This window comes from Furipterus horrens, unplaced genomic scaffold (genome assembly GCF_987537825.1).
Source record: "Furipterus horrens unplaced genomic scaffold, mFurHor1.1.pri manual_scaffold_11, whole genome shotgun sequence".
NCBI lineage: Eukaryota > Metazoa > Chordata > Mammalia > Chiroptera > Furipteridae > Furipterus > Furipterus horrens.
The window spans coordinates 91,150,205-91,171,963 of record NW_028327181.1 but is presented as its reverse complement, the minus strand read 5'-3'; the positions used below and the strand labels follow the sequence as shown (position 1 = coordinate 91,171,963).

The following is a 21,759-nucleotide window of genomic DNA, read 5'->3' as shown; positions in this document are numbered from 1 at the left end:
TCTTCACTGTTGGTTCCTTGTATAGTTCTCTTTATTTCACTTAGTGTAGCCTTCATTTCTTCCTTTAATTTGTGGCTGTACTCAATGAGTTCTTTGAGCATCCTGATCACCAATGTTTTGAACTCTATATCTGATAGGTTGGCTATCTCCATTTCATTTAGTTCTTTTTCTGTGGTTTTGTTCTGTTCTTTCATTTGGGCCATATTCTTTGCCTTCTCAATTTGGCAGTCTCCCTGTGTTTGTCTCTGTGTATTAGGTAGAGCTGCTTTGACTCTGTGTCTTGGTAGTGTGGCCTAATGTAGTAGATGTCCTGTAGGATCCAGTGGCACAGCCTCCCCTACCACCCAAGCTGGGTACTCGAGGTAAGCCCTTTGGGTGGGCTGCGTACACCCTCCTCTTGTAGTTGAGCCCTGGTTGCTGTTGGCAGATCAATGGAAGGGATTTACCCAGGCCAATTAGCTACAAGGAGTAGCTGTGACCACTGATCACTAATCTTCACCCTCTGTGGAGGATCGGCTGTGCAGGGGCAGGGTGCGGTGCTCCAACGTGGTTTGTAGCTGTCCCCTGGTACGCTGGCCCTGGGGTCTCCTGGGTGGTGCAGGCCAAGGTCAGCCCCACCTGTGTTCTGCCCGGGGCACCCTGCCTGAGCTATAAAGCAATGCAACATGGCTTCTACTTGTGCTGGGCTTGGAGATTCCCAGGTGAAGCCAAGCTGTGAATCTAAGCTGGCTGCTGGTAGTGCTGGGCCTGGGACTCACTGAGCCCAGCTGTTGCTTGTTTAATAGGATTTAGGAAGTTATGAAGCAGGAGCCAATACCAGCCATTCATATGGAAAAGCAGCTGGGGTGGACCATAAGTTGGGTGGAATGGAGTCTCTGGGGATTTCCAAGGTAGTTCAGTTTTAGCCAGGTTGATGGAGTCTCAGATATGGTACCAGCTTTCCAGCTCTGTTGGGGGAGGGTTTAGAAAAGGGACAATGGCCTCTGCTCCCCTTGATGCCAGACACTTCTGTTTCTCCCTGTATACCACTGGTGCCTTTCAAGTGCTACCCCGGGGCTGGAGCTCAGAGGGAGTGAGTCCAGTAGGTGAGTCCAAGGTGTGAGTATAAAAGGGCTGCCTGAGGGTCCTGGTGAGGGTGGCAATGTTCTGCATCTTCCCTGTAGCCATGTCAGTATCTGGTTGAGACTCTGTAGTTTTACAAGATGTTACCATTGGGGGAAACTGGATAAAGGGCACATGGGATCCCTCTCGTTTCTTACAACTGAGGGTAAATCTACCAGTATCCCCAAGTAGAAAGTTTAACTTTTTAAACACATAGGGGTTGACCTCACTTACGTGCACACAAAGGAAGATGTACAACAGACTGTTGACCTCTGGAAAACCAGTCTGAAGAGAGAGATTATTTACTCTTTTTCAACCTCTTACTGTTTGACTTGTTTCAACAAGCATGTGTGACTTGGCGATTGCATTTAGACCCATAAAGTTGCCCCCAAAAGTTGCGGGATTAGGGGGACAACCAGCAGAATGCTCCGCCAAGCCCACCATGCCTGGAAAATGCTAGTTATGAATCTGGGGTGTGGGAGCCAGGAGGGAGGGGAGGATGTGTGTGTGGCTGGCCCACTCTAGCCTCTGTGTGGCCCCACTCCTGGCTATCCTGACCCCTGTGTGCCCCCACCCCTGGCCATCCTGGCCTCAGCCTGCCCTGGGGCTCTCCCCTCTTGATCACAAACACTTGTGGTTCTCTACCAACTCAAGCGCTCAGGGAAGGGTCAGGACCTGTGGAGCAGGGGGCGGGTGATTTCTGGGTCCAATAGTAGCGAGCCTGCCTAGAGCCATCCCCATGGGCCCAGAATCGTCTAGGTGCCTTGTGCGTATTCTCTTGTGCGAAATCCCTGGGAGATAAGGCCTGTGGTTAAGTGTGTTCTACAGATGAGGAGATCGAAACAGGTAACAAAGCTGGCCGTGCTTGACATGGCACAGAGAACGCAGGTGCAGCCTGAAGCACTCAGGTATCACCTCTGAGACCCTCATCAGTCCCTCACCATCCCTAACCACCCTGGCCCACCCACCAGTGGCCCCGCAGGCCTCCGCGAAGCAGAGGTCCAGCACCCTGGCTCTCGGGTGGCAGTGGACAGCGGGAAAGCTCCAGGAAGCAGCAGGAAGCCAGTTAATTGGTAAACGGTGGCAGAGCATCATGCCCCGAGCTCATCAGTGGCTGCCGGTCTGACCGCAGGCCCTGCTGCCCACATCGTGTGAGGTCGGAGCAGGACGCTTGGCAGCAGCTGCAGAACAAGAATGGGGCCCAGCTGGAAACAGCCCCAGCCTGACCATGCGGGCTGTCAAGATGAGCTCCTCGCAGAGGCAGGGAGGCTGACCCCGGTGTGAGGGCTCCGAAGGCTGGGCAGGGCCTGACACGCTGTGTGACTCCTCTCCACCAGTATCCACTTCTGTCCTGGGCACTCCCAGACCGCAGGGGGGCAGGGGCTGGCACAGCTGGATGGAAGATTCTGGAGGGGAGGACTGATCTGTCCTCCTGCAGTTACTAACCAACCCAGGGTGTCCTGCCTCCTGCCCTGTGAAGGTCCCTCTCACAGTGGGGAGAGGAAACCAGGCAGGAGATGCCTCGGCCTTTCCAGAAGTTTCTCTCGCTCCATGTTCTCTTCCTTCCATCACACTGAATGAGGGGATGGGTCTTACGTCGCCACCTGTGTGCAGTTTCGGCGTGCCTGGGGAGAGACTCGCCAGAGCTGTGTTTGAGAGAAGGGGAGAGATACAGACAGACTCCGTGGGGGCAGGTTTCATCCGGATTTACTTGTCTTGCAGGCCCCCTTCACCAATACAGCCCCCTCTTCAGCACCTCCCCCACATATGTCCTTCAAAGCTCAAGCCTCTCTGAACTTCCCTCCCCCCACAAATTCACCAGGCTCTGCCCCTAACCCTGTCTTTTCACAGCTTCCTTCTCTGCCTAGAAGGCCCCCTCCACCCAGGTCCCAGTGGCAAATCCTTTGTCATTTTTTAAGACGTGGCTCTGCGGTCCTCTTGGGTAGGGGGAGTGCCTGCCCAGGACTGTCCTGCTTGAGGTCTCTTGTCTGTCCCCAAACAATTCCTGATGGCGTGTCCTTTCACTCTCACGGGTGAAAAGTCAGACGAGGACGATGAATGACATGGTCACCTTTGGGGCACTTTCCCGCCATGAGGTCGTCCTCTGTGTGTGCCCCCTGCCATGAGACTGGGGACACCTGAGCCTTTCTTCTCTCCCCGTGTCCAGGGCCCACGCAGAGCGTGGCTCACACGCACCACACGTGGTAACTGGGTCCGGAACGAACGGGCAAGCGAACCCATGTAACAGTTACGACCTCCTCCTCTCGTTTCCTCCAGGGAGCCGTAAAGGTGAGTGCTTCCGAATCAACCACTTCCCCGAGGACAATGATTACGACCACGACAGCTCGGAGTATCTCCTTCGTGAGTGTCAAGGGGAAGCCGGGTGGCAGGTGGGCGCTGGGGGGGCCTGTGGGGGCCTTTCTCTGGATGTTCTTGTCATTCCCTTTCTGGTTCAGAGGATGGAGTTTTGTTCAATGCTGCCATGACATTCTGGCTACTTGGCTGATAGGTGCTTGCCCAGGGAGACAGAGGCCTGGGGAGAGTAGATGAGGGGGTGGGGTCCCCACTCCCCAGAGCTGCTGGCGGTGGCTGGCTTCAGAGGAGTGGGTGCTGCAGCTGGGCCTGGGTTCAGGAGGTTACAGACATAGGCTGGCCCAGGCCCAGCGTCCCTAGGGGACTATGACCTCCCTGAGCATGTTCCCCTGCCAGCACTGGACTTACCCAGCCCCCCCCACACACACACACCAGCATCCACCTCTCAGGAAAGCATATTAAGTGGCACACCAAGTCTGTTGGGGTGCCAGGCAGCCTGTGGGAGAAGGCGAGGGCGGTGCCAAGAGCAGCCTCTGATACGTGGGCCTGAAGCGTTTTCAGCATCGATGGGTAGGGCTCTACCCTACCTGCCCTGCCCTGCCCTGCCCTGCCCTGCCGGTGTGCTGGGGCTGGGCTGGCACCAAAATGGAGCAAGTCACTGCATGTACTGAATCCAAAGGTCTCCCCCAGCCCCACACCCTGAATCTACCTCAATCTCATCTCTGGGCCCCCCCTAGGAGGCAGGAGGGAAGGAGCCTGGAAACAGAAAAAGCAGCACCATGTGGAACTCATTTTCCCCTTTCCATCCCCTGGGGCTCGGGCCTGGCCTCATTCATGGAGAATCAATACCAGAGTCCTCAGAGGGAGCACAATTCACGCCGCACCTGCTTGTGGATCGGTTTTGTTTGGTTTTAGTTTTTTCTAAGAGATAGGAGTTTGGTTCTGAGTCATCCGGTGAAATAGAACAGCGTGCGATCCCTGTGGAGCCCGGGCAGTGTCAGGCGGCTCTGCCAGGCTCAGAACCTGAAATAATTTGGCCAGATCTCCCTCCCATCCCGCCTCCCTCACCTTCTCCTCTTCTTCCCGCCTGTCCTCTCTTTCTGCTTTCTGAGGGCCGACACGGAGGCAAGCCAATGATACTCCGTAGGGCGGCCACTCGCGGCCAGGCAGGTGGCCCGCTGCACGGCACGTGCTGAGGCCGCCATGTAAATGACACCCTCCGAGGTGTGCCGTGCGTGGCCTGCACAGCCATCTTGGGCAGCCCCTGGCGCTTAGCCCAGCTGAGGTGGTAGCTCAGCTAAAAGTCCGGCCCGACTCAGAACCTGCCCTGCTCTGCCTCACCCTGGGGGCAGTGAGGGGCTGCCTAAGGCTCCGGTGCACATGTGCCCCACTGGCCCCCCAGGACTGCAGGAAGGAGGCCCTGGAGACACAAGCCACGCCCTCTCCACTTTCCACTTGAACTTGAGGTTGTGGACATTAGCCTGGTTCTCCCTCTTCACGCCCCTGTGCCTGTCCTCCCCTCCAACCCCTCCCCCCCATGGTCCCCAGAACTCTAGGATCTCTTTCTGGATTGGCCTCATGACCCTTCCAGCCCAGAAGTCAGATCACGTGGCTTCCTGAGGCCCCAGCAGGAAGCAGAGGGTCTGCTCAGACAGGGTGGACGGGGTGTTTGTGCAGGACTGTTGGCAAAGGTAGGGACGAGGTCACCAGGAACTTGCAAGGGGTGGTGAGCACAGCTGGGCGAGCCACAGAAGGAGCCTGTGCCCTCCTGGGCTGGGACAGGTGAGGGAGGCAGGTAGGGAAGCCGTAAGGACCGAGCAGGAGCCATGCCTTTAGGAAGGAGGCCGGGAAAGAGCTGTCTCACCTGCCTGTGCTCCCGACACCAGAGTCCAGGGCCCTGATGACCCATCTGTGGCATCAGTCCTCCCCGCGCCCCCCAACCCTGGCGCAGAGCATGATAGAGAGGGAATGAGGACCCGAGAGGCAGACCAAGAGGGTGCCGCACAGCCACGGCTCCTGCTGTCCTCACACCCCACCCGTGGTGCCCCCAGGGGGCACCCAGGGCTCCAAAGCCCCAGCAGTGATTTTCCCAAATAAAAGGAGGGTCACAGCACAACAGCAGTTGCCACTCTTTAGGGCAGGAAGCGTACGCAATGGGGAGAGCAGTGGGGTCATTGACAAGGCCAGCGACTCTGCAGGAAGAAAAGGGGTGACCGTTTGGGGCCTTTGATCTCCAGCTGCTGGAGGAATCTGGGTGGAGAGCAGAGTCGATTCTCCAACAAGGAGGGTCTTTTCCCCTCATGCTGCAGACGCTGGGGGGAGCTGGCCCTGACATTGAGCTCCAGAGTACAGGCACCTGTGAGCTTGGAGCCAGAGGGAGCAGGCAGCATTCCAGGCCAGGCCAAGGTCACGGTCACCGCAGCTATCCAGCCTGTGACTCCTAGGATGCCCCGGTCCCCAGTATTCAGTCCTCTGGCCTTTGTCCAACTGTTGACCCCAAAGTACAGGAAGCACAGGAGGGAGGGAGCTGTGGGGCTGATGTCTGTGGGAGACATGAGTTCTGGGGATTCATTTCTTCACTCATTTAAGTGGTTGTGGGCCTACTGTGTGTCGGGCACTGTTGAAGGCGTATGGATACCGCAGCGAGCAGGGTTCTGCCCTCCCGCTGCAGACGTTCTCGTGGAGAACAGGTGTCAGACGTCACAGAAGGCTCCACGTGGACGGCCTGGGGCAGTGGCAGCTCAGCTGTCGGCTGTGGGGCACTGGCCCCAGAAGGTGCAAGGGTGTGCTCCTCACAGCCCATCTTCGACAATTCAAGAACCAAGCCAACCCCCAGCCGTGCATGCTGAGGCCTTCCAGAGAAACCAGGCTTGTGTTGACCTAGGTCACTGTCCCAGGGCTCCCTGCCAGCCTCTGGGCTCTGGAGACGCCCCAGCTGATCTGCAGGTCCACAGGCAGGTGTGGGGTTGTTCGACCTGCCTCACTGGCCTCAGGGACTCCTGAGCATCCTGCCCCCAAGCCTGGGGCCCCCTTTCTGGGTTCTACATGTCCAGGTAGGGGGATGACATCTGTGCTGAGCCTCAAGGTGCTGGTGTCAGGGCTGCTGGGTGTGCCTGAGGGCAAATTACAAGGACGTGTGACAGGGCTTGACCTGGCCACAGGACATGGGCTGGACATCAGCCCAGTGCATCCCCGAGCCCTGTGCAAACCCAGCCTGTACCACTGACTGGCGACCCCAGCAAGCGTCTGCACATTCAGAGCTCGAGAGAGAGGCCATGTGGCAAAGGACAGGTGCTCACAGGACTTACCTGGGCAGGGTGGATGGCTTTAAGCCAGGCCTGACCTCAGCGACCTTGGAGCACTGGGCCCCTTTCTCTCCACCCCACTGAGCTGTCTGCAGGATGCAGGCACCCGGGGAGCCCCGAGGCTGGCTTTTCTGGCCCGCACACTCAGAGGCACGTTTCAGAAGCCCACAGGAAACCTCCCCCGAGAGAAAACAGAGGGAGGCAGAAGCGGTGGCAGAGAGAAGAGCTTCATTTAACGCCCCGAACAAACCGCTCTCTGTGAAGCAGGGCTACGCACTGGGGGGCTTACAGGCGAGAGACAAACGCTGTCTTCACAGGCTGAGACTCCGCACACTGGCTCAGCTGGCCCAGGACACTGGCGCCTGCCAGCACTCCCGACTCACTGTCCCCTGCCTGCCGGGGCCACCAAGGGCCCATGTAGCAAGATTTCTACAGGGCTGGGAGACATGCAGGCACATCGGGAAGGCCGAGCTCGGGGATCCTTTTCACGTCCCCACTCCCCTCCTCCTGCCTTTCCTCCCAGCCAGGTCTTTTTTCCAAATAAGCTCCCGTTCATAGGTTACTGGGGGCTAGGACTGGGACATAACTTTGGGGGACCACAATTCCACCCCTTACAGGGAGATATTACTACTCTCCCCAGGTCAGAGAAGAGGGGACAGTGGCAGAGCAAGGGTGCAAATCTACCTCTGCTGGACGCCACGGTCCACGTGTATCTCTTTCTCTGTGACCCCAGGAGGTCCCGAGCTTTCATGTCCTCGTCTGCCGCTGGGGGTGACGACAAGGATGATGATGACAACAGAGATAAAGGCTGTCGCTTAGGAGGTTCGCGCTATGGCCAGGCCCTGTGCTAAGTCCCTTATTCATACAAAACTGAGCACAGGACGTAGGTGTATTATGAACTATGTCCATGAATGGGGAAACTCAGCTGTAGACAGTGAAGGACTTGAGCATGGCCACCCAGCCAGCAGCCAGCATGTCACAGAGCATAGTCTGTTCCCTGGGCCGGCCAGTGCCAAAGCCTGGGTCCTCAGCCACCCACCAGAGGTCCTTCGTGAGGATGCCTCCTCCCAGCCTTCCGGAGGCTTCATGGAGACCGTGTCCGTGAAAGGGCTCTGAGGGCTGTCAGGTGTTCATCCGAGGTCGTCTAGAGTTTTCACAGCTGTCGTTGCGGTTTGCCTGGTGCCACTGAGGGGCTCTCCCCACTTCCGGCTGGCAGAGGTGTGACTCACACCCAGGGCGAGCCTAAGCAAGATGTGGGCGGGTGGACCTCAGCCCCTTGGTGTCGCCAGCAAGGCAGGGCCGTCACTTCCACCTAGGTCAGCTGCCCCCATCCCCCCCTGGTCCCAGCGCACGGCGGTCTCCAGGGCCTGATGGGAAGAATCAGAGTCCGGGGCCGGGGGCCGGTCTCACCGCCCTCTCCGCTCTGTCTCCTGACTGGCTCAGGCATCGTGCGTGCCTCCAGCGTCTTCCCCATCCTCAGCACCATCCTGCTCCTGCTCGGCGGGCTCTGCATCGGAGCCGGGAGGTTCTACAGCCGCAAGAACAACATTGTCCTCAGCGCTGGCATCCTCTTCGTGGCTGCAGGTGAGCCGCCCCCTCTGGTCCCCCACACTCTCTGTGTGTGATTAACCAAAAGTCCAGGTGTGGGGGGGGCGGGGGGGTGGGGGCAAGGTGTGGGGAGCAAACACTCAATGGGGTTTCCTTCTGGGGTGACAACATGTCCCAGAACTAGAGAGAACTGGTGGCTGCACAGCATTGTGAATGGACTAACTGCCACTGAACTGTATACTTTAAAGGGTTAGTTTTATGTGAATTTAACCTCAATCAAAAATAACTAAGTCCAGGTGTGCGAAGTGCCACAAAGGGACAGTACTTGGACTCACAAGCCTGTAACAGGGGTGCCTGGCTAAGTTGGGGGGTCAGAGAGGTACCCAAAGGGACTCTCAGACACCAAGACCTGAAGGCGTTGGCCAGGTAGAGACAGGAGGAGGGGACACAGGGCTGGCTAGGGCGCAGAAGAAGCAGCGAAGCCCAGCACGTCTGGGGCAGGGTGAGTGAGGGGGGTTGGAGAGAACTGTGGGGTGTGTGTGTGTGTGTGTGTGTGTGAGAGAGAATTGGTGTGTGTGTGGTAACTATGGTGTGTGCATATGTCTGAGAACTATGTCGCTGTGTGTGTGATAACTGTGGTGTGTGTGTGTGTGTGTGTGTGTGTGTGTGTGTGTTGGGACAGAGAGCCCGTGTTTACGGTTAAAACCTACAACTGGCTTGCTCAGGGAAGGGTCTCAGGAAGTATCCTAACCCTCAGTGTGGGGACAGAGGACATGGCGGTGCACGGACAACACAACAGAGCACCGCAGACCCTCACAGAGCTCAGCACACGCTCCCTGAGGGCTGGGCGCAGCTGTAAGCACTGTGTATTTGCTCATTTAATCCTCGCATCTGCCCTGTGAAGTGCACACCACGGCATTCCCGTTCTGTACATGAGGACATGGGTGCACGGGGAGGTGAGTAATTTCCCCGAAGTCTCCCAGCTGATAGTTGGTAGAACCACAGTTCAAACCCGGAAGCTAGGCTCTGCTCACCCTCACTTACAGGAAGAGAGAAGCACACAACCACAACAGTTGTGTCTGGATCTCGCCTCCCTGATTGGCAAAAATCCAGACACTTGATAATACTGTTGTATTTGGTGTCCCCATGGAGGGCGCTGGGACAGTGACTCTGAATTCAGAAACGTTAAATGCCACAGGGTATCCTGGATGGTCCTGAAACAGAAAAAAGGACATTCGCAGGAACCCCTGTGAAATCTGATTCCAGTCTGGAGGAGGGTGACTAGTAACGTGCCAGGTGGGTTTTCTGGCTGTGGCACGTGTACGTGGCCAGGCAAGGAGTTAACAGGGAAAACCAGGTGGGGAGTTGGACAGGAGCTCTCTCTACCGTCTCCCCAGCACAACTCAAAGGATCCCAAAATAAAAGCTTATTTTTAAGTGTCCGAATGCCCATGCCCAACGAGGCAGGGCACCCATCCCACAGCTGTACTCCTGGGCCTGTGGAATGGTGTGGACCCAAGGATACCCCTGGCACCCTGGATGCAGCAGGTCAGGAAATCACCTGGACACCCACAGCAGAGGCCTGGTTAGATGTCCAGCTGGCAGGTGCCATGAGCAGTTAGACAGACAGAGACAGAGCTTCATGTCCTGAAATGGAACTGCATCTCAGCTGGACTGGAATGAAAAGGCAAAAGGCCAAAGAGTATTGTGCAGAGAAAAAAAATAGATCTGTGGGTTTGCCTCTGTGTGTGTGTGAGAGAGAGAAAGAGAGAGAAGGAGAGAAAATGAGACTAGATATAAGGACAATTTAAGAAAGACAGCCCTGGCCGGATGGCTCGGTTGGTTGGAGCATAGTCCCATACACCAGAAGGTTGCGGGTTCAATCCCAGGTTGGGGCACGTAGGGGAGGCAACCAATCAATACTGCTCTCTCAGATCAGTGTCTCTCCCTCTCTGTCTCTCTCACTCCCTTTCTTGCTCTCTGAAATCAATAAATATAGGATTAAAAGAAAAACAAATAAAATAAAAAATGGAATTAAAAAAAGAAAGCCAATAACTGCAGCCACCTTCAGGAGGGGAACTGGGTAGCTAAGAGCCTGTTTTATTGCATTTCTCATGGGAACGTTGTACTTTGTTACCCATTCAAAAGGAGTTACTTAAAAGGCGAGTTAGCAACCAGAATAAAGCCGTGCCCCTCCCAGAAGGGAGTGGCTGCGAGCCCCTCCTCCGCCCCATGTCCCCGTGCCCTGCGGGTCTCACCCCCACCTCTGCCCTCCCACCTCCTCTCCTCCTTCCCTTTCAGGCCTCAGCAACATCATAGGCATCATCGTCTACATTTCGAGCAACACGGGTGACCCCAGCGACAAGCGCGATGAAGACAAAAAGAACCATTACAACTACGGCTGGTCTTTTTACTTCGGAGCTCTGTCGTTCATCGTGGCCGAGACCGTGGGCGTCCTGGCCGTGAACATTTACATTGAGAAAAATAAAGAGTTGAGATTTAAGACCAAACGGGAGTTCCTGAAGGCTCCCTCCTCGTCCCCCTACGCCAGGATGCCCAGCTACAGGTACCGGCGACGGCGCTCCCGGTCCAGCTCCAGGTCCACCGAGGCCTCGCCCTCCAGGGATGCGTCGCCGGTGGGCCTGAAGATCGCAGGGGCCATCCCCATGGGCGAGCTGTCCATGTACACGCTGTCCCGGGAGCCCCTCAAGGTGACGACGGCCGCCAGCTACAGCCCGGGCCAGGAGGCCAGCTTCCTGCAGGTGCACGACTTCTTCCAGCAGGACCTGAAGGAGGGCTTTCACGTCAGCATGCTGAACCGGCGGACGACCCCCGTGTGAGCGCCCCTTTCCAGCACCAGCCTCTCCCCAGAACGGCTGTTTGGGTCCCCCAGGAGGGCGTCGAACCCTTCAGATGGGCCGGCCGTGGACGGAAGCCACACCCCACCCTCCCTGGCCTCTAGCTGTGTCGCGGGCTGGCTTGGAGCAAAGGGCCCGGAGACTGGAATCAGGAGCGGAAGGCTGACTGGACCCCGCAAAAGGGAGTTTTGATGCCCTGGGTTCTGAAATCTCCCAGGAGTCCCAAAGGCGCTCCTGAGGCTGCCCAGCCTTCGCCCTCCCAGGAAAACAAAATTGAGCCATTCTCTCCTCTTGGAAACAAGTATTTCCAGGAGGACCGGCTTTCGGGGCCTTCCCTCCCTGCCTGGGCACTGGGCCTCTGTGAGACCACTGGCTGGGCCCGCGGGGGCCTGAGCACACTGGTCAGCTGCTTTCTAACCTGAGGTTTCTGCACCTGGGAGCCAGCAACGTGGAAGCTGAAGCTTGCCCCTGCCTTCCTGTCCATCTGTCTGTCTGTCTGTCTGTCTGGCAGCGGCCTGTTGTGGAAATGACCCTGATCCTGAGGAGGAAGCCCTGAAGCCAACTGGTGCTGTGGGCTTTGTGCTCTCCTGGGGCCGGGTCCCCCAAAACCATGGAGACCGAGGCCTGAGGAGGATTCCACAGAGCAGAGGCTGTCGCTGGCCTGGGTGGGAGGTATCTGCTGCTGGCTTTCCCCTCTGCTTCTGGATCTTTCTGCCTCACACAGAGAGGGCAGAACACAGCGACTGTACTTAAGAGTCCGGAGGTTCCAGGGGCCAGAGGAAGGTGGCCCTGTGGCCTCCCCTGTGCGCCCCACCCCCGCACGCTGGCCTGAGGAGCAGCGTGGCCCTCCTGGGGAGAGGACAGGACAGACGTGCCACACACACACACAGATGTTTGGCAACAGGAGCCTGAACTTCTGGGCCGACCCAGGGGTGACCAGTGACCAAAAAATCAGAGAACCAACATCCATTTCCTAGGTGGTTATTCATCACGATTTATTACAAATAAACACCAGGAGAACAAGTTACATTCATTTTCTCGTCTTCAAATGTAGCAGAACACCTCCCCCGGCTCCACTCATTGTCATTTAATCTGCCACCCATGAAAGGGCTCAGCGTGGGAGTGGGGACGTGGAGGAAGGGCAATGCCGTGATTTTCTTCCTCCTCCAGAGAGGGACAGAGTCGGCTCAGCGCCTGGAACCGAGGAGGCCGGTTCCCTGTTTGACATTTTCCAGCCATTTCCCTCCCCTGCCCAAAGGCAGCAGAGAACATGGAAGCATATTCAGATTCAGAAGAAACACTTTATGGGACATGGAGTGTACCCTCTTTTATATAAAACATGTGCTAACAACATATCCTTTCTTACTTTTGGAGACTTGGGAATCCGGTCTGGAGCGGTCGTCTGTGAGCCCGGTTGCTGTTGTCCTTAGAAGTGACAAGCAAATTCTTACCTCAGCCACTTGCTCACAAAACCCCTAAGTGGACTCGGCCCCTAGGAGTTCAGATCCGGGTCATGGTCATTGCCATCCTCCTTTTGCCGCCAGAGAGGAAATCTGCACGTGTCCCACCTCCCGCCTCCAGGGGACAGCCCTGCGTGCTGGTGAGCTCAGGTGCCAGGTCCCTTCACGCTGGCTGGGGACCCTCCGTCCCCCTGAGGTTGGTTCTGGGTGGTGGTCGGTCCAAGCATGTGCAGCAGTGAACGCTGGAGTGTCAGGGCATGTGGCCACCCCTGCTGTGGGCCAACCCCAGCCGTCCCGCCCCCAACTCCTGGCGAGCCTCACCCCTCCACGCCATGACACCATCATTCCCGACTAGAAGGAAGGGGGTGAAATCTGGGGACCCATCACCCAGCAAGGCCCCAAGATTCTTCTGTCACTTCCAAAAGTAAGGCCGCTTCGCTGTTTCTTCCACATAAGTCCCCACCCCTGCGCCCCCGGGAGTTTCTGTCATTTCATGGAGAAAGCTGTGTTCCAACGAATCCTACCTCTTGCCCAGTCCCAGGCAGGGAAGACAGAGCCCACCCTAGGGACAGAGAGAGTAGAAATGAGCGACAAAGAGCAGAAGGCGGAACAGCCTCAGACCCCTGGTCTTCACAGCCCTTCTCCACAGACCCTGCCCCAGGCTCCAGGAGGGCCCCTCAGCTCAGTTCCGTTCTCCTTCTCATGGCGTCTCAGCGGGGGGAGCGGACAGGGCTGGCCCCCACCCCACTGCGTCCCTCAGAGACCTCGTGCCCCAGGGGCGACGTGGTGGCCTGTGCTGTCTCTGCACCACCGTCTCCGACGACCCCTGTGTGTTTCACCAGTTAAGCACCTGTGAATCCTACTGTACCTACTACTCCTGGTTTTGGGTGGTTCTGTCTTTTTTTTAATTAAATAAAAAGATTTTTAAAATGTTCTCTTCCTGATGTGGGGGGAGGGGTAGAGCTCCCTTCAAGCCTTTGTGGGTACTTAGGGTCCACGGTGTCCCTGAGTCTGGGGGATGCTGTGGACCGCCCAGCAGAAGAGGGAGGCAGTGTGGATTCTGTGCTGGCTTTCATCTGGGTCACTGACCACCCACCCAGCACCCTCAGCTGGTTTTAGACTTCGGGGCGGTGCCGCCAGGGTGCCCTTTCACAGATGGGCCAGAGGATGCAGCAGGGAAGTCTGGGCAGCGGAGCAAGCCAGGCCTCAGAGCCACTAGCCCAGCAGTTCTCAAGTGGGGGCCGTTTTGCTCCCCAGGGGACATTTGCTAAAGTCTGGAGACATTTTTGGTTGTCACAACCCAGAAGGCGGGTGCTACTGGCATCTACTGACAGGGGTGCTGCTAGACATCCCATAATACCCAGAACAGCCCCCCCACCCCTACCCCCACCCAGAATGATCTGGTCAAAAATATCAGGCTGAGGAACTGCGCACAAGCCTGATGTTACAGTGAGGGACACTAAGGCACAGACGCGTGAGGTCACTTATGCAAGACCTCACTGAGGACTTTTGGTATCTGCCTGAAGGCTGTGGACATATTAAGAAACTCATTTATTTATTCCTAGGATCTCCTTTCCCTGCAACCCATTCTAATTTCTGCCCCTTCTGAGTCAACAGTTCTGGAAACAGAAGTCAGGGGTTGAAGGAGGAAATGGGAAACCGGCCACCTGTCCTGGATGGGGGTGAGGGGCAGGAGAACAAGTCCGGACACCCGGCCCCGCTTGACACAGGCACTCACTGCTCTGTGGTCCCCGACCCCCACCTCCACCCCAGCGGCTGCAATGAGTGGGCAGCCAAGTTGCCAAGAGCCAGAAAGATGGGATCACGTCGTCTGATCACCTGTGGGCGGCACCGGCAAGTCACTCAGCCTCCCTCAGAGCCCTCAGTCCAGTGAGGAAGGTGACACTTCCCTCCCAGGGCCACTGGGAGATGAACTCAACTTCAACTTCAACAAGGAAACGGTTAGAAGTACCGCAGCCAGGAGACTGGCTTTAGAGGGAGCTTTCAGGGCGGTCTATTGACTATCAACACTCAAGGAGTTTGCCAAAATGGATTATTCTAGAACAGCCCCTGGAGGGGGGTTCTGAGAGCCAGGCCCCTAGGGCGTCGCTCCCACAGCACTTTGGTCTGGGGGGAACCCGTCACCCAGCTGATCCAGGTACTGCGAAGTCCGATGCCCTTTCATTCTGCCCTCAGCCACATGGCTGTGGCTTGCTCTGCAGGCCCCGCAGGCCCCAAACCCCACTGGGGCGTTCCCCATTCCACGCCGGTGAGGCAGGCTGCAAAAGCCCAGTCCTGACCACTCTCCGGTGCCCTGGGAGCGGGTAGTCCTGTCTGGGTCCCTAGTGTGGGGCTGGCGAAAAGGAGAGACCTGGGGGCAGGGAAGTAAATGGGAGGGGCAGGGGAAGCCTCCCTGTGGGGAGCTCAGAACCAGCCACATGACTTCAGCTCCTGTGCTGGTTCCTAATATAGCACCCCTGGCTGCCCAGCCCTAGATATGAGGGGCAGGGGAGGGACAGAGGAGAGGAAGAATTGCTCCGGGACCCTAGAACCCAGAGCGGGAAACAGAGCAGATACACCTGAGGCAGATATTGTAAAACTTGCAGCTTCCAACAAAACTGCCGGTGCAACCTCAGGAACAGAAGTCTGTGATCACAGAGGGTTAGGAACCCACCTCCCTGTGTTTGCAATTGCCAAAGAGGGGGCTTGAAGCGACCGACACCCAGACATCTGTCACCTGATAAGTCTCGGAGATACAGTAACCCTCGTGGGAGAGCCAGGATCTACAAATTAAATTGTAAATAGCTGGGTCCTTTTTAAAACAAATAATACTTATGATTTTTTACTTCTAAAAAGTATTACATTTTACCTAAAACATATCTGAAAAATACCGACAAGTTAAAGAAGAAAACAGTAACAGCCAAAAACCCACAACCCAAGACACGGTTCACACTTCAGGGCACCCACTGCCTGTGGGCTATGGCTTAATCCCTGCACTTGTTCAGTTTTGCATCATGAGACTCTTCCCACACCTTTAACTATTCCTCCAAAACATCCTCTTTCAAGGCTGCATTTCTCTAACTGGTGGGCTGTTGCTGGGTGCAGCTGAAGTGGGACAAGGATATGCAGGACGCACTCGGTTAAGATCTGGTATCGTCTGGCGGTAAGCTTTTGGCCAGCTCTATCCTAGAGGCTGATGCAAAGATCAGGCTCCTTGTCCACCCACCTCCAATCATAGTCAGGAGCTTGTCTACATGCACACCTGTCTGGGCCCAGGGGTAACAGCCTCCCCTCCCACTTACTGTCCAGTTCCTCTTGGGAGATTGGGACGCTTCATGGCACCAGGCCTTCCATTTAGCCATTCTCAGCCGTACAAAATTAATGTAATTCATTTTCCTCATGACTGTATCTGTTAGTAAGGCTGTGTAACAAATACACCAGAACTTAGTGGCAGTAAACAGTCATGAAATATGGTCACGGGTTCTCATCTCCATGTGACAGGGTCAGGATGGCTTATCTCTGCTCCGCAGTGTCTGGGGCCTCCACTGGAAATCTCAATGGCCAGGGACTGGAATCACCTGGAGGTTCACGTGCTCACATGTCTGGAGGCTGATGCTGGCCAAAGACCTCAGCTGCAGTCCTCAGCCTGAATGCCTACACATGGCTTCTCTGTGTGGCCTGAGGTTCCTTACGGCATGGTGGCTGGGTTCAAGAGCACTGTCCCAGAGCAACAGAGAAAGGTGGGAGTCTCAGAAGTCACACAGAGTCACGTCCGCTGCACTTCAAGGGTTAGAACGCTCAAAGCCTACTTGAGTTCAAGGCGAGAGGAAATAGACTCCATCTGTTGACGGGGACTGATAATACTCTGGAAGAACACGTGGGAGCACAAATATTGCTGTGGCTATTGTTTGAAGATGCAGTCTGCCCTCCTAGTCTCTCCAGGACCCTCACTTGGCTCTAGGCTTCCTTTCCACCCGCCAACCTTCACTTCCTCCTTCCATTGCCACTGGGCCCTCTAGAACTCCCCTTACGGAGCTCTCCCTCCACCTGCTGAGGTAGGTACAGTCGTCCTCTCTGCCAGGGACACCCCTTTCCCCGCTCCTCCTGGTGAAAGCTGCCCACTCTGCTGCTGGGCTCCCTGCCCAGGTTCCCACTGTAACACTGCTGGCTGCCCTGCCCTATCCTCTGCCCCAGGAGATGTGCGGCTGGAAAGGGAGGAGGAGGATCTGAGGGCGCTTAGGATCCAGAGGAAGACCGGGGCAGGCACACCTGATGTAGATATTTTTAAACTTGCAGCTTCCAACAAAACTGCCAGCGCAACCTCAGGAACAGAAGTCTGTGATCAGAGGAGGTTATGAACTCATGTCCTTGGAGTCACAGTTGTAGGACAGGGGAGCGGTGTGGTTGCTGACACCTCCAAACCATCCCTCCTCCGCCCTCCTGGGGAAGAGCCTTCTACAGGGGCCTGGGGAGACCACCCTGAACCCTTTCTCATTGCCCCAGCTTCTTCTCGGCCGCTCCCTCACATTCATCAGAGACTTCACCGTTGGCTCAAAGCCTCCCTCGGGACCCCAAGTCCTGCCGCCATCAAACTGAGCTACACCAACATCTGTGCGGCCAAGCACTCCAACTCCCTGGCCCCGCAGCTCTCCTGCCTTCTCAGCGGTTGGCCATCTGACCTGCTCACCTCCGCTGGCCAGCTGGTCTTCTCGCCTTCACTGACCTTCATCTCCAGACTGGATCCTGGCAGCACTCTGACCGTCCCCCCTGTAATCTTCAGAGCCGTTGTCCTCTCTGACCACAGCTTCCAACCTTCCCCATTCCTTCCCCTCCTTACCACCACTACGCCTGTCCTCCAGCCTCACCAAGCCCTTCAGGGCCTTGACCGCTCCATTTTCTCCCGCTATATTGACCCTTCCTGGTTGCAGGGCCAGCCTAAAGAGCCCAGACATGGCCAGTCATCATTTAAGCTCACCCTTGCCAACACCCTCAGTTCCCTGGGCCCCTCTCCTTCCAGCTTCCTTCCCCCCACTCCCCGGAGGAGCCCCAGCCCTCTTTCCATCTCACCGTCCATCCTCGCCAGGCCCGCACCTCAGCTACAGGTGAGGCCCGACGAGACCGAGCAGATTGTCAATCGATGCTTGTGGGAGGCAGAATAACATCCCCCAAAATGTCCAAGTCCTAATCCCTGGAACCTGTGCATATGTCACCTTCCGTGGCAACAGGGACTTCGCAGATGTGATCCAATTAATGTTGAGATGGGGAGATTTTCCTGGATTATCAATGTCACCACAAGGGCTCATGTAACCGAAAGAGGGAGGCAGGAGTGTCAGAGACGAAGACGTGATGACAGAAGCAGAAGTCAGAGTGATGTGATCGTTGCCTTTGAAGATGGAAGGGCTCTGGGTCCACTAGGCAGAGGCACAGGATGGAACTGGGGGCAGTGAGGCTAATGCAACAGAGGGTCCCAGGTGAATGGTGCCGGGAGGCAGACCAAGTGGCATAAAGAAGTTGGGACCAATTGGGCGGCACTTTGTTTTTCTTTACGGTATTCTAAGATCAAACACCCAAGGCCATTTCTTTGCCTAATTAAGCCTGAGCTCAAAATTAGATCAGCACATTGCCAAAGAGTTTATTTGGCCCTCACCCAGGGGTGCCCTGGTCCCAGCTCTGAATGAGACCTATCTCTGGGAGATGTTTTCCCTCCCCTAGTTACGTGTGGTCCTTCTTGGGAAAAGAGCAGTCATTTGGGACAAACAAAAACGGGTTCATCTGGATGAGAAAAGTACTGACGTCTCCTGATTAGCTTAGCGCAGCACATCTACTTTGAAGACCGTAGAAAATGTCCAAGCTCAGGAGGCTGCTTCCTTTTGAACTTGACCGCAGAGTGATAATGGTGCCCTCCTGGGGTGTCCCTCCGTGCCTGGAGGCAAATTAGACGTTGGTCCAAGCTGTTCCAGGGCTGCCCTAGCTGCCATGTCTTATGTCCCTGTGGCCCTGAGCCACATAGAGATGTCCTTTGTATCATCTGGTAGAGTGAATTATTTGAACTTCTGTCTCCTACTTTCAGTCCATCTGTCCATCCTCCTGTCTATAGTCATTCATGAGCTCAGATCCAGGGGGTCCTCTGAGGGGACCCAGAATGAGTACATAATACAGTCTCACCGTGTCCACCCTCCAGAAGCTTTGGGCCCATTAGAGAAAGCTGATCCATCTGCAGTCTACAAATAATAACAACAGCAGCCCTACTGGACTCATTGCCTACTGTATTAGCTCAGGCTACCATAACAGAATTCCATAGCCTGGGTGACCTTCTGCACAGCTCTGGGGGCTGGAAGTCCTAGCTCAAGTTGGGTTCTGGTGAAGGCCCTCCCCCTGGCTTTCGCCTTCTCACTGAGTCCACACATGGCAGAGAAAGAGAGACAGCAAGCTCTCTGGGGTCTTTCGATAAGGGCACTAACCCCATCATGAGGGCCCCACCCTCATGACCTCATCTAAACCTAATTACCCAGAGGCATCTTTGCTGAGGGTCACGTTGAGTTGCACGGAGCCTCGGGGGTGTCTTTAGAATCGGCAACATGGCAGAAGACATCAAGACCAAAGTCAAGAACTACCAGGCTGCCCCTATGACAGCCGCTTCCGCAATCAGAACCAGACCAGGAATTGTTGGCAGAACTACCTGCACTTCCACCACCGTGAGAAGGCAATGACCGCTAAAGGGGGCGATGTCTCCATGTGCAAATGGTACCGGCGTGTGTGCCAGTCCCTTTGCCCCATGTCCTGGGCGTCGGGCTGGGATGACCACCAGGCAGAAGGCACATTTCCTGGGAGGATCTGAACTGGCTGCACCCCACCTGTTCTCTCTGTCCTCCATCCTCCCAGGGAGGTGAAGGAGGACCTGGGTACATCCCACCTGAGGATCCTGAATCATGGCTTAACTAATAATAAATACTTGTTGGAAAAGTGTAAAAAATACAAAAACAAAAAAACCTAATGAGCCACTCAAGGCCCCATCTCCAAATGCCATTACAATGGGGTTTGAGCCTCAACATATGAATTTGGCAGGGGTGGGGTTGGGGACATAATTCAGTCCACAGCACCTACCACTGCTAAGCTGATAAATGCATTATCTCTAATTCTACAGCAGCTCCCAGTCAGCGCTTTGTCCTCATTTTATAGATGAGGGAAGGGCAGCTTAGAGAGGAGGCTAATGACTTGCTGGAAGCCGCACAGCTGGAGGCCAGTGGAGCAGGGATCCCATCCTGGGGCTGTGGGCTCCCTCACAGGCAGGCTGGTTCCCACTCCCTAAGAAGCCGTCCTTCCTGATGCCCTGGAGAGGGGAGAACCCATGTGGAGGAAGCTGAAGGGGACTGGGTGGGGGCGTTGGCTCCCAGCAAATGCCGCTGAGCAGGGAGGCTGGCAGCGGCCTCCATGAGCAGAAACCTCGTTTGAAGGAGCTTTTAGTAAACGGGGAGGAGACAGGAGACTCACCCGCAGCCCCCGGTGCTGCCAGCTTCGTGGCAGGCTTACCCACAGACTACTTCAAAAGAAAGAGGCCATCGCTCTTTAAGCTTCTGCTGGTGGGGTGGAGGCCTCAGGACCCCACAAGCCTGCCCCCCCACTGAGGGAAGGCTCGGCCTGGCTCTCCACCGGCCTGCCTGCCATGTGGTTTGCTGCTGACGCTAAGTTTTGCCGCTGATGCTAAGGGCGCCCCACTTAGGACACTTCCGAAGACCCGCAGAGGCCCCTGGCTGGGAAGCGCTGATGCCCACCCCACCACCCTGGGAAACTCGACGTACTTTTAATTTCTCCAAACCACAGCTCCAAGTATCTGTTAAGGGTTTGGGCTCCAGGCTCTGAAGCCTGGCTTCACCATTTACCTGCTGCGTGACCTTGGACATGTTACCTCCTGGCTCCGAGCCTCCACACCCTTATCTGTAAAGGGGGAGTCATAGCTGACCCCTGGGTCAGTGGGAAGATTAACTACAATGATGTTGAGAGGCTGAGCAGAGCGCCCGGCCCACAGTAAGCGCGCACAGAAGATGAGCTCTTGTGGCGACCATCACTATTATTACTGGTCTGTGATTCCAAGGCTGGGCCCCTGAGCGTTTCTCCGCACACAGGCAACCCTGAGGCCAGGAGTTTGAAGCTCCCAGCCCTGCCCAGCTCAGGGGTTGATTCCTGGCTGTGCATCAGCCCAGAGACACCTGGTGCACTGAGCAGGAGGAGACAGAAGCCAGGGGCTGTGACGGGGCCTGGAGACCAGCCGGGGTCGTGTGGGTGGGCGGGCCTCTCGGAGGACCAAACTGTCACATGCCCTCTGCTCTATCCACACACCCATTACGCTTCTTAATAGCACCTGTAAATCAGCTAACCTCTGTATTTATTTTGTAAATACATAACTGGAAAATAGGACCTGCCATTAACAGAGGTAAAACTAAAATAGTGAATCAAAAAGAGAACTACGCTCAGGTCCAGCTCTGGGTGCTCTGCCCTCTCTGGGCGAAGGTCAGAAAGGTTTTTTACCCCAACTGGGGCTTTTCTTCTGGACCCAGCAGGGGGGATGGGAGAATGGAGTAGAAAATAACGTTCTCGCCCTGGTCGGTGTGGCTCAGTTGGTTGGAGTGTTGTCCCGTAAACCAAAAGGTGGCGGGTTCAATTCCCGGTCAGGGCACATGCCTGGGTTGTGGGTTCAATCCCCGGTTGGGGGTGTGCAAGAGGCAACTGATCATTGTTTCTTTCTGACATCAATGTTTTTCTCTCTCTCTCATTCCCTTGCTCTTTATCTAAAATCATGTCCCTGGGTGAGGATTAAAAAAAGAAAGAAGGAAAATAACGTTCTCATGCTGGGTAGTGTCAGGTCACGGCAGGTCTAGGAACCATCTGAAATCTTCCTGCAGTTTTGGGGATGTCATGGGCCTTGGGGCTAAAGCTCTTGCTGGGCAGTGGCTCCAGTGGCCCTGGGCAGGGGATCCCTAAGATGTCCCTAGGCCCACGGTCCTGGGTTCCCCAGACTTCTAGGACAAGGACCCACTCACCCCACTCTGGTGACGGACGTGCCCAGTGTGAGAACAGAAGGCTGCGCCACTGGGGTCCCCCAGGGTCTCCTGCCCTTGACCAGCAGTGACTTTCAGCCCCTACACAGAGTGTCCCTCACCCACGCCCCACTCAGGTA

General features: G+C 56.0%; 1 protein-coding gene and 1 pseudogene across 1 annotated transcript in view; both read left to right on the top strand.

Annotated features, from left to right (window-relative positions):
• Positions 1–12,151, top strand: part of CACNG4 (calcium voltage-gated channel auxiliary subunit gamma 4) — a 49,981-nt gene extending 37,830 nt beyond the window's left edge. Inside the window, exons 2-4 of the mRNA XM_090290687.1 lie at positions 3,379–3,462; positions 8,163–8,303; positions 10,568–12,151. Of these exons, the coding sequence (XP_090146813.1) occupies positions 3,379–3,462; positions 8,163–8,303; positions 10,568–11,106 (764 nt within the window). The 3' untranslated portion in view covers positions 11,107–12,151. The remainder of the gene's footprint in view (positions 1–3,378; positions 3,463–8,162; positions 8,304–10,567) is intronic.
• A 7,011-nt stretch (positions 12,152–19,162) lies between these two features.
• LOC149998848 (cytochrome c oxidase subunit 6B1 pseudogene) lies at positions 19,163–19,422 on the top strand (annotated as a pseudogene).
• The last annotated feature ends 2,337 nt before the right edge of the window (positions 19,423–21,759 follow it).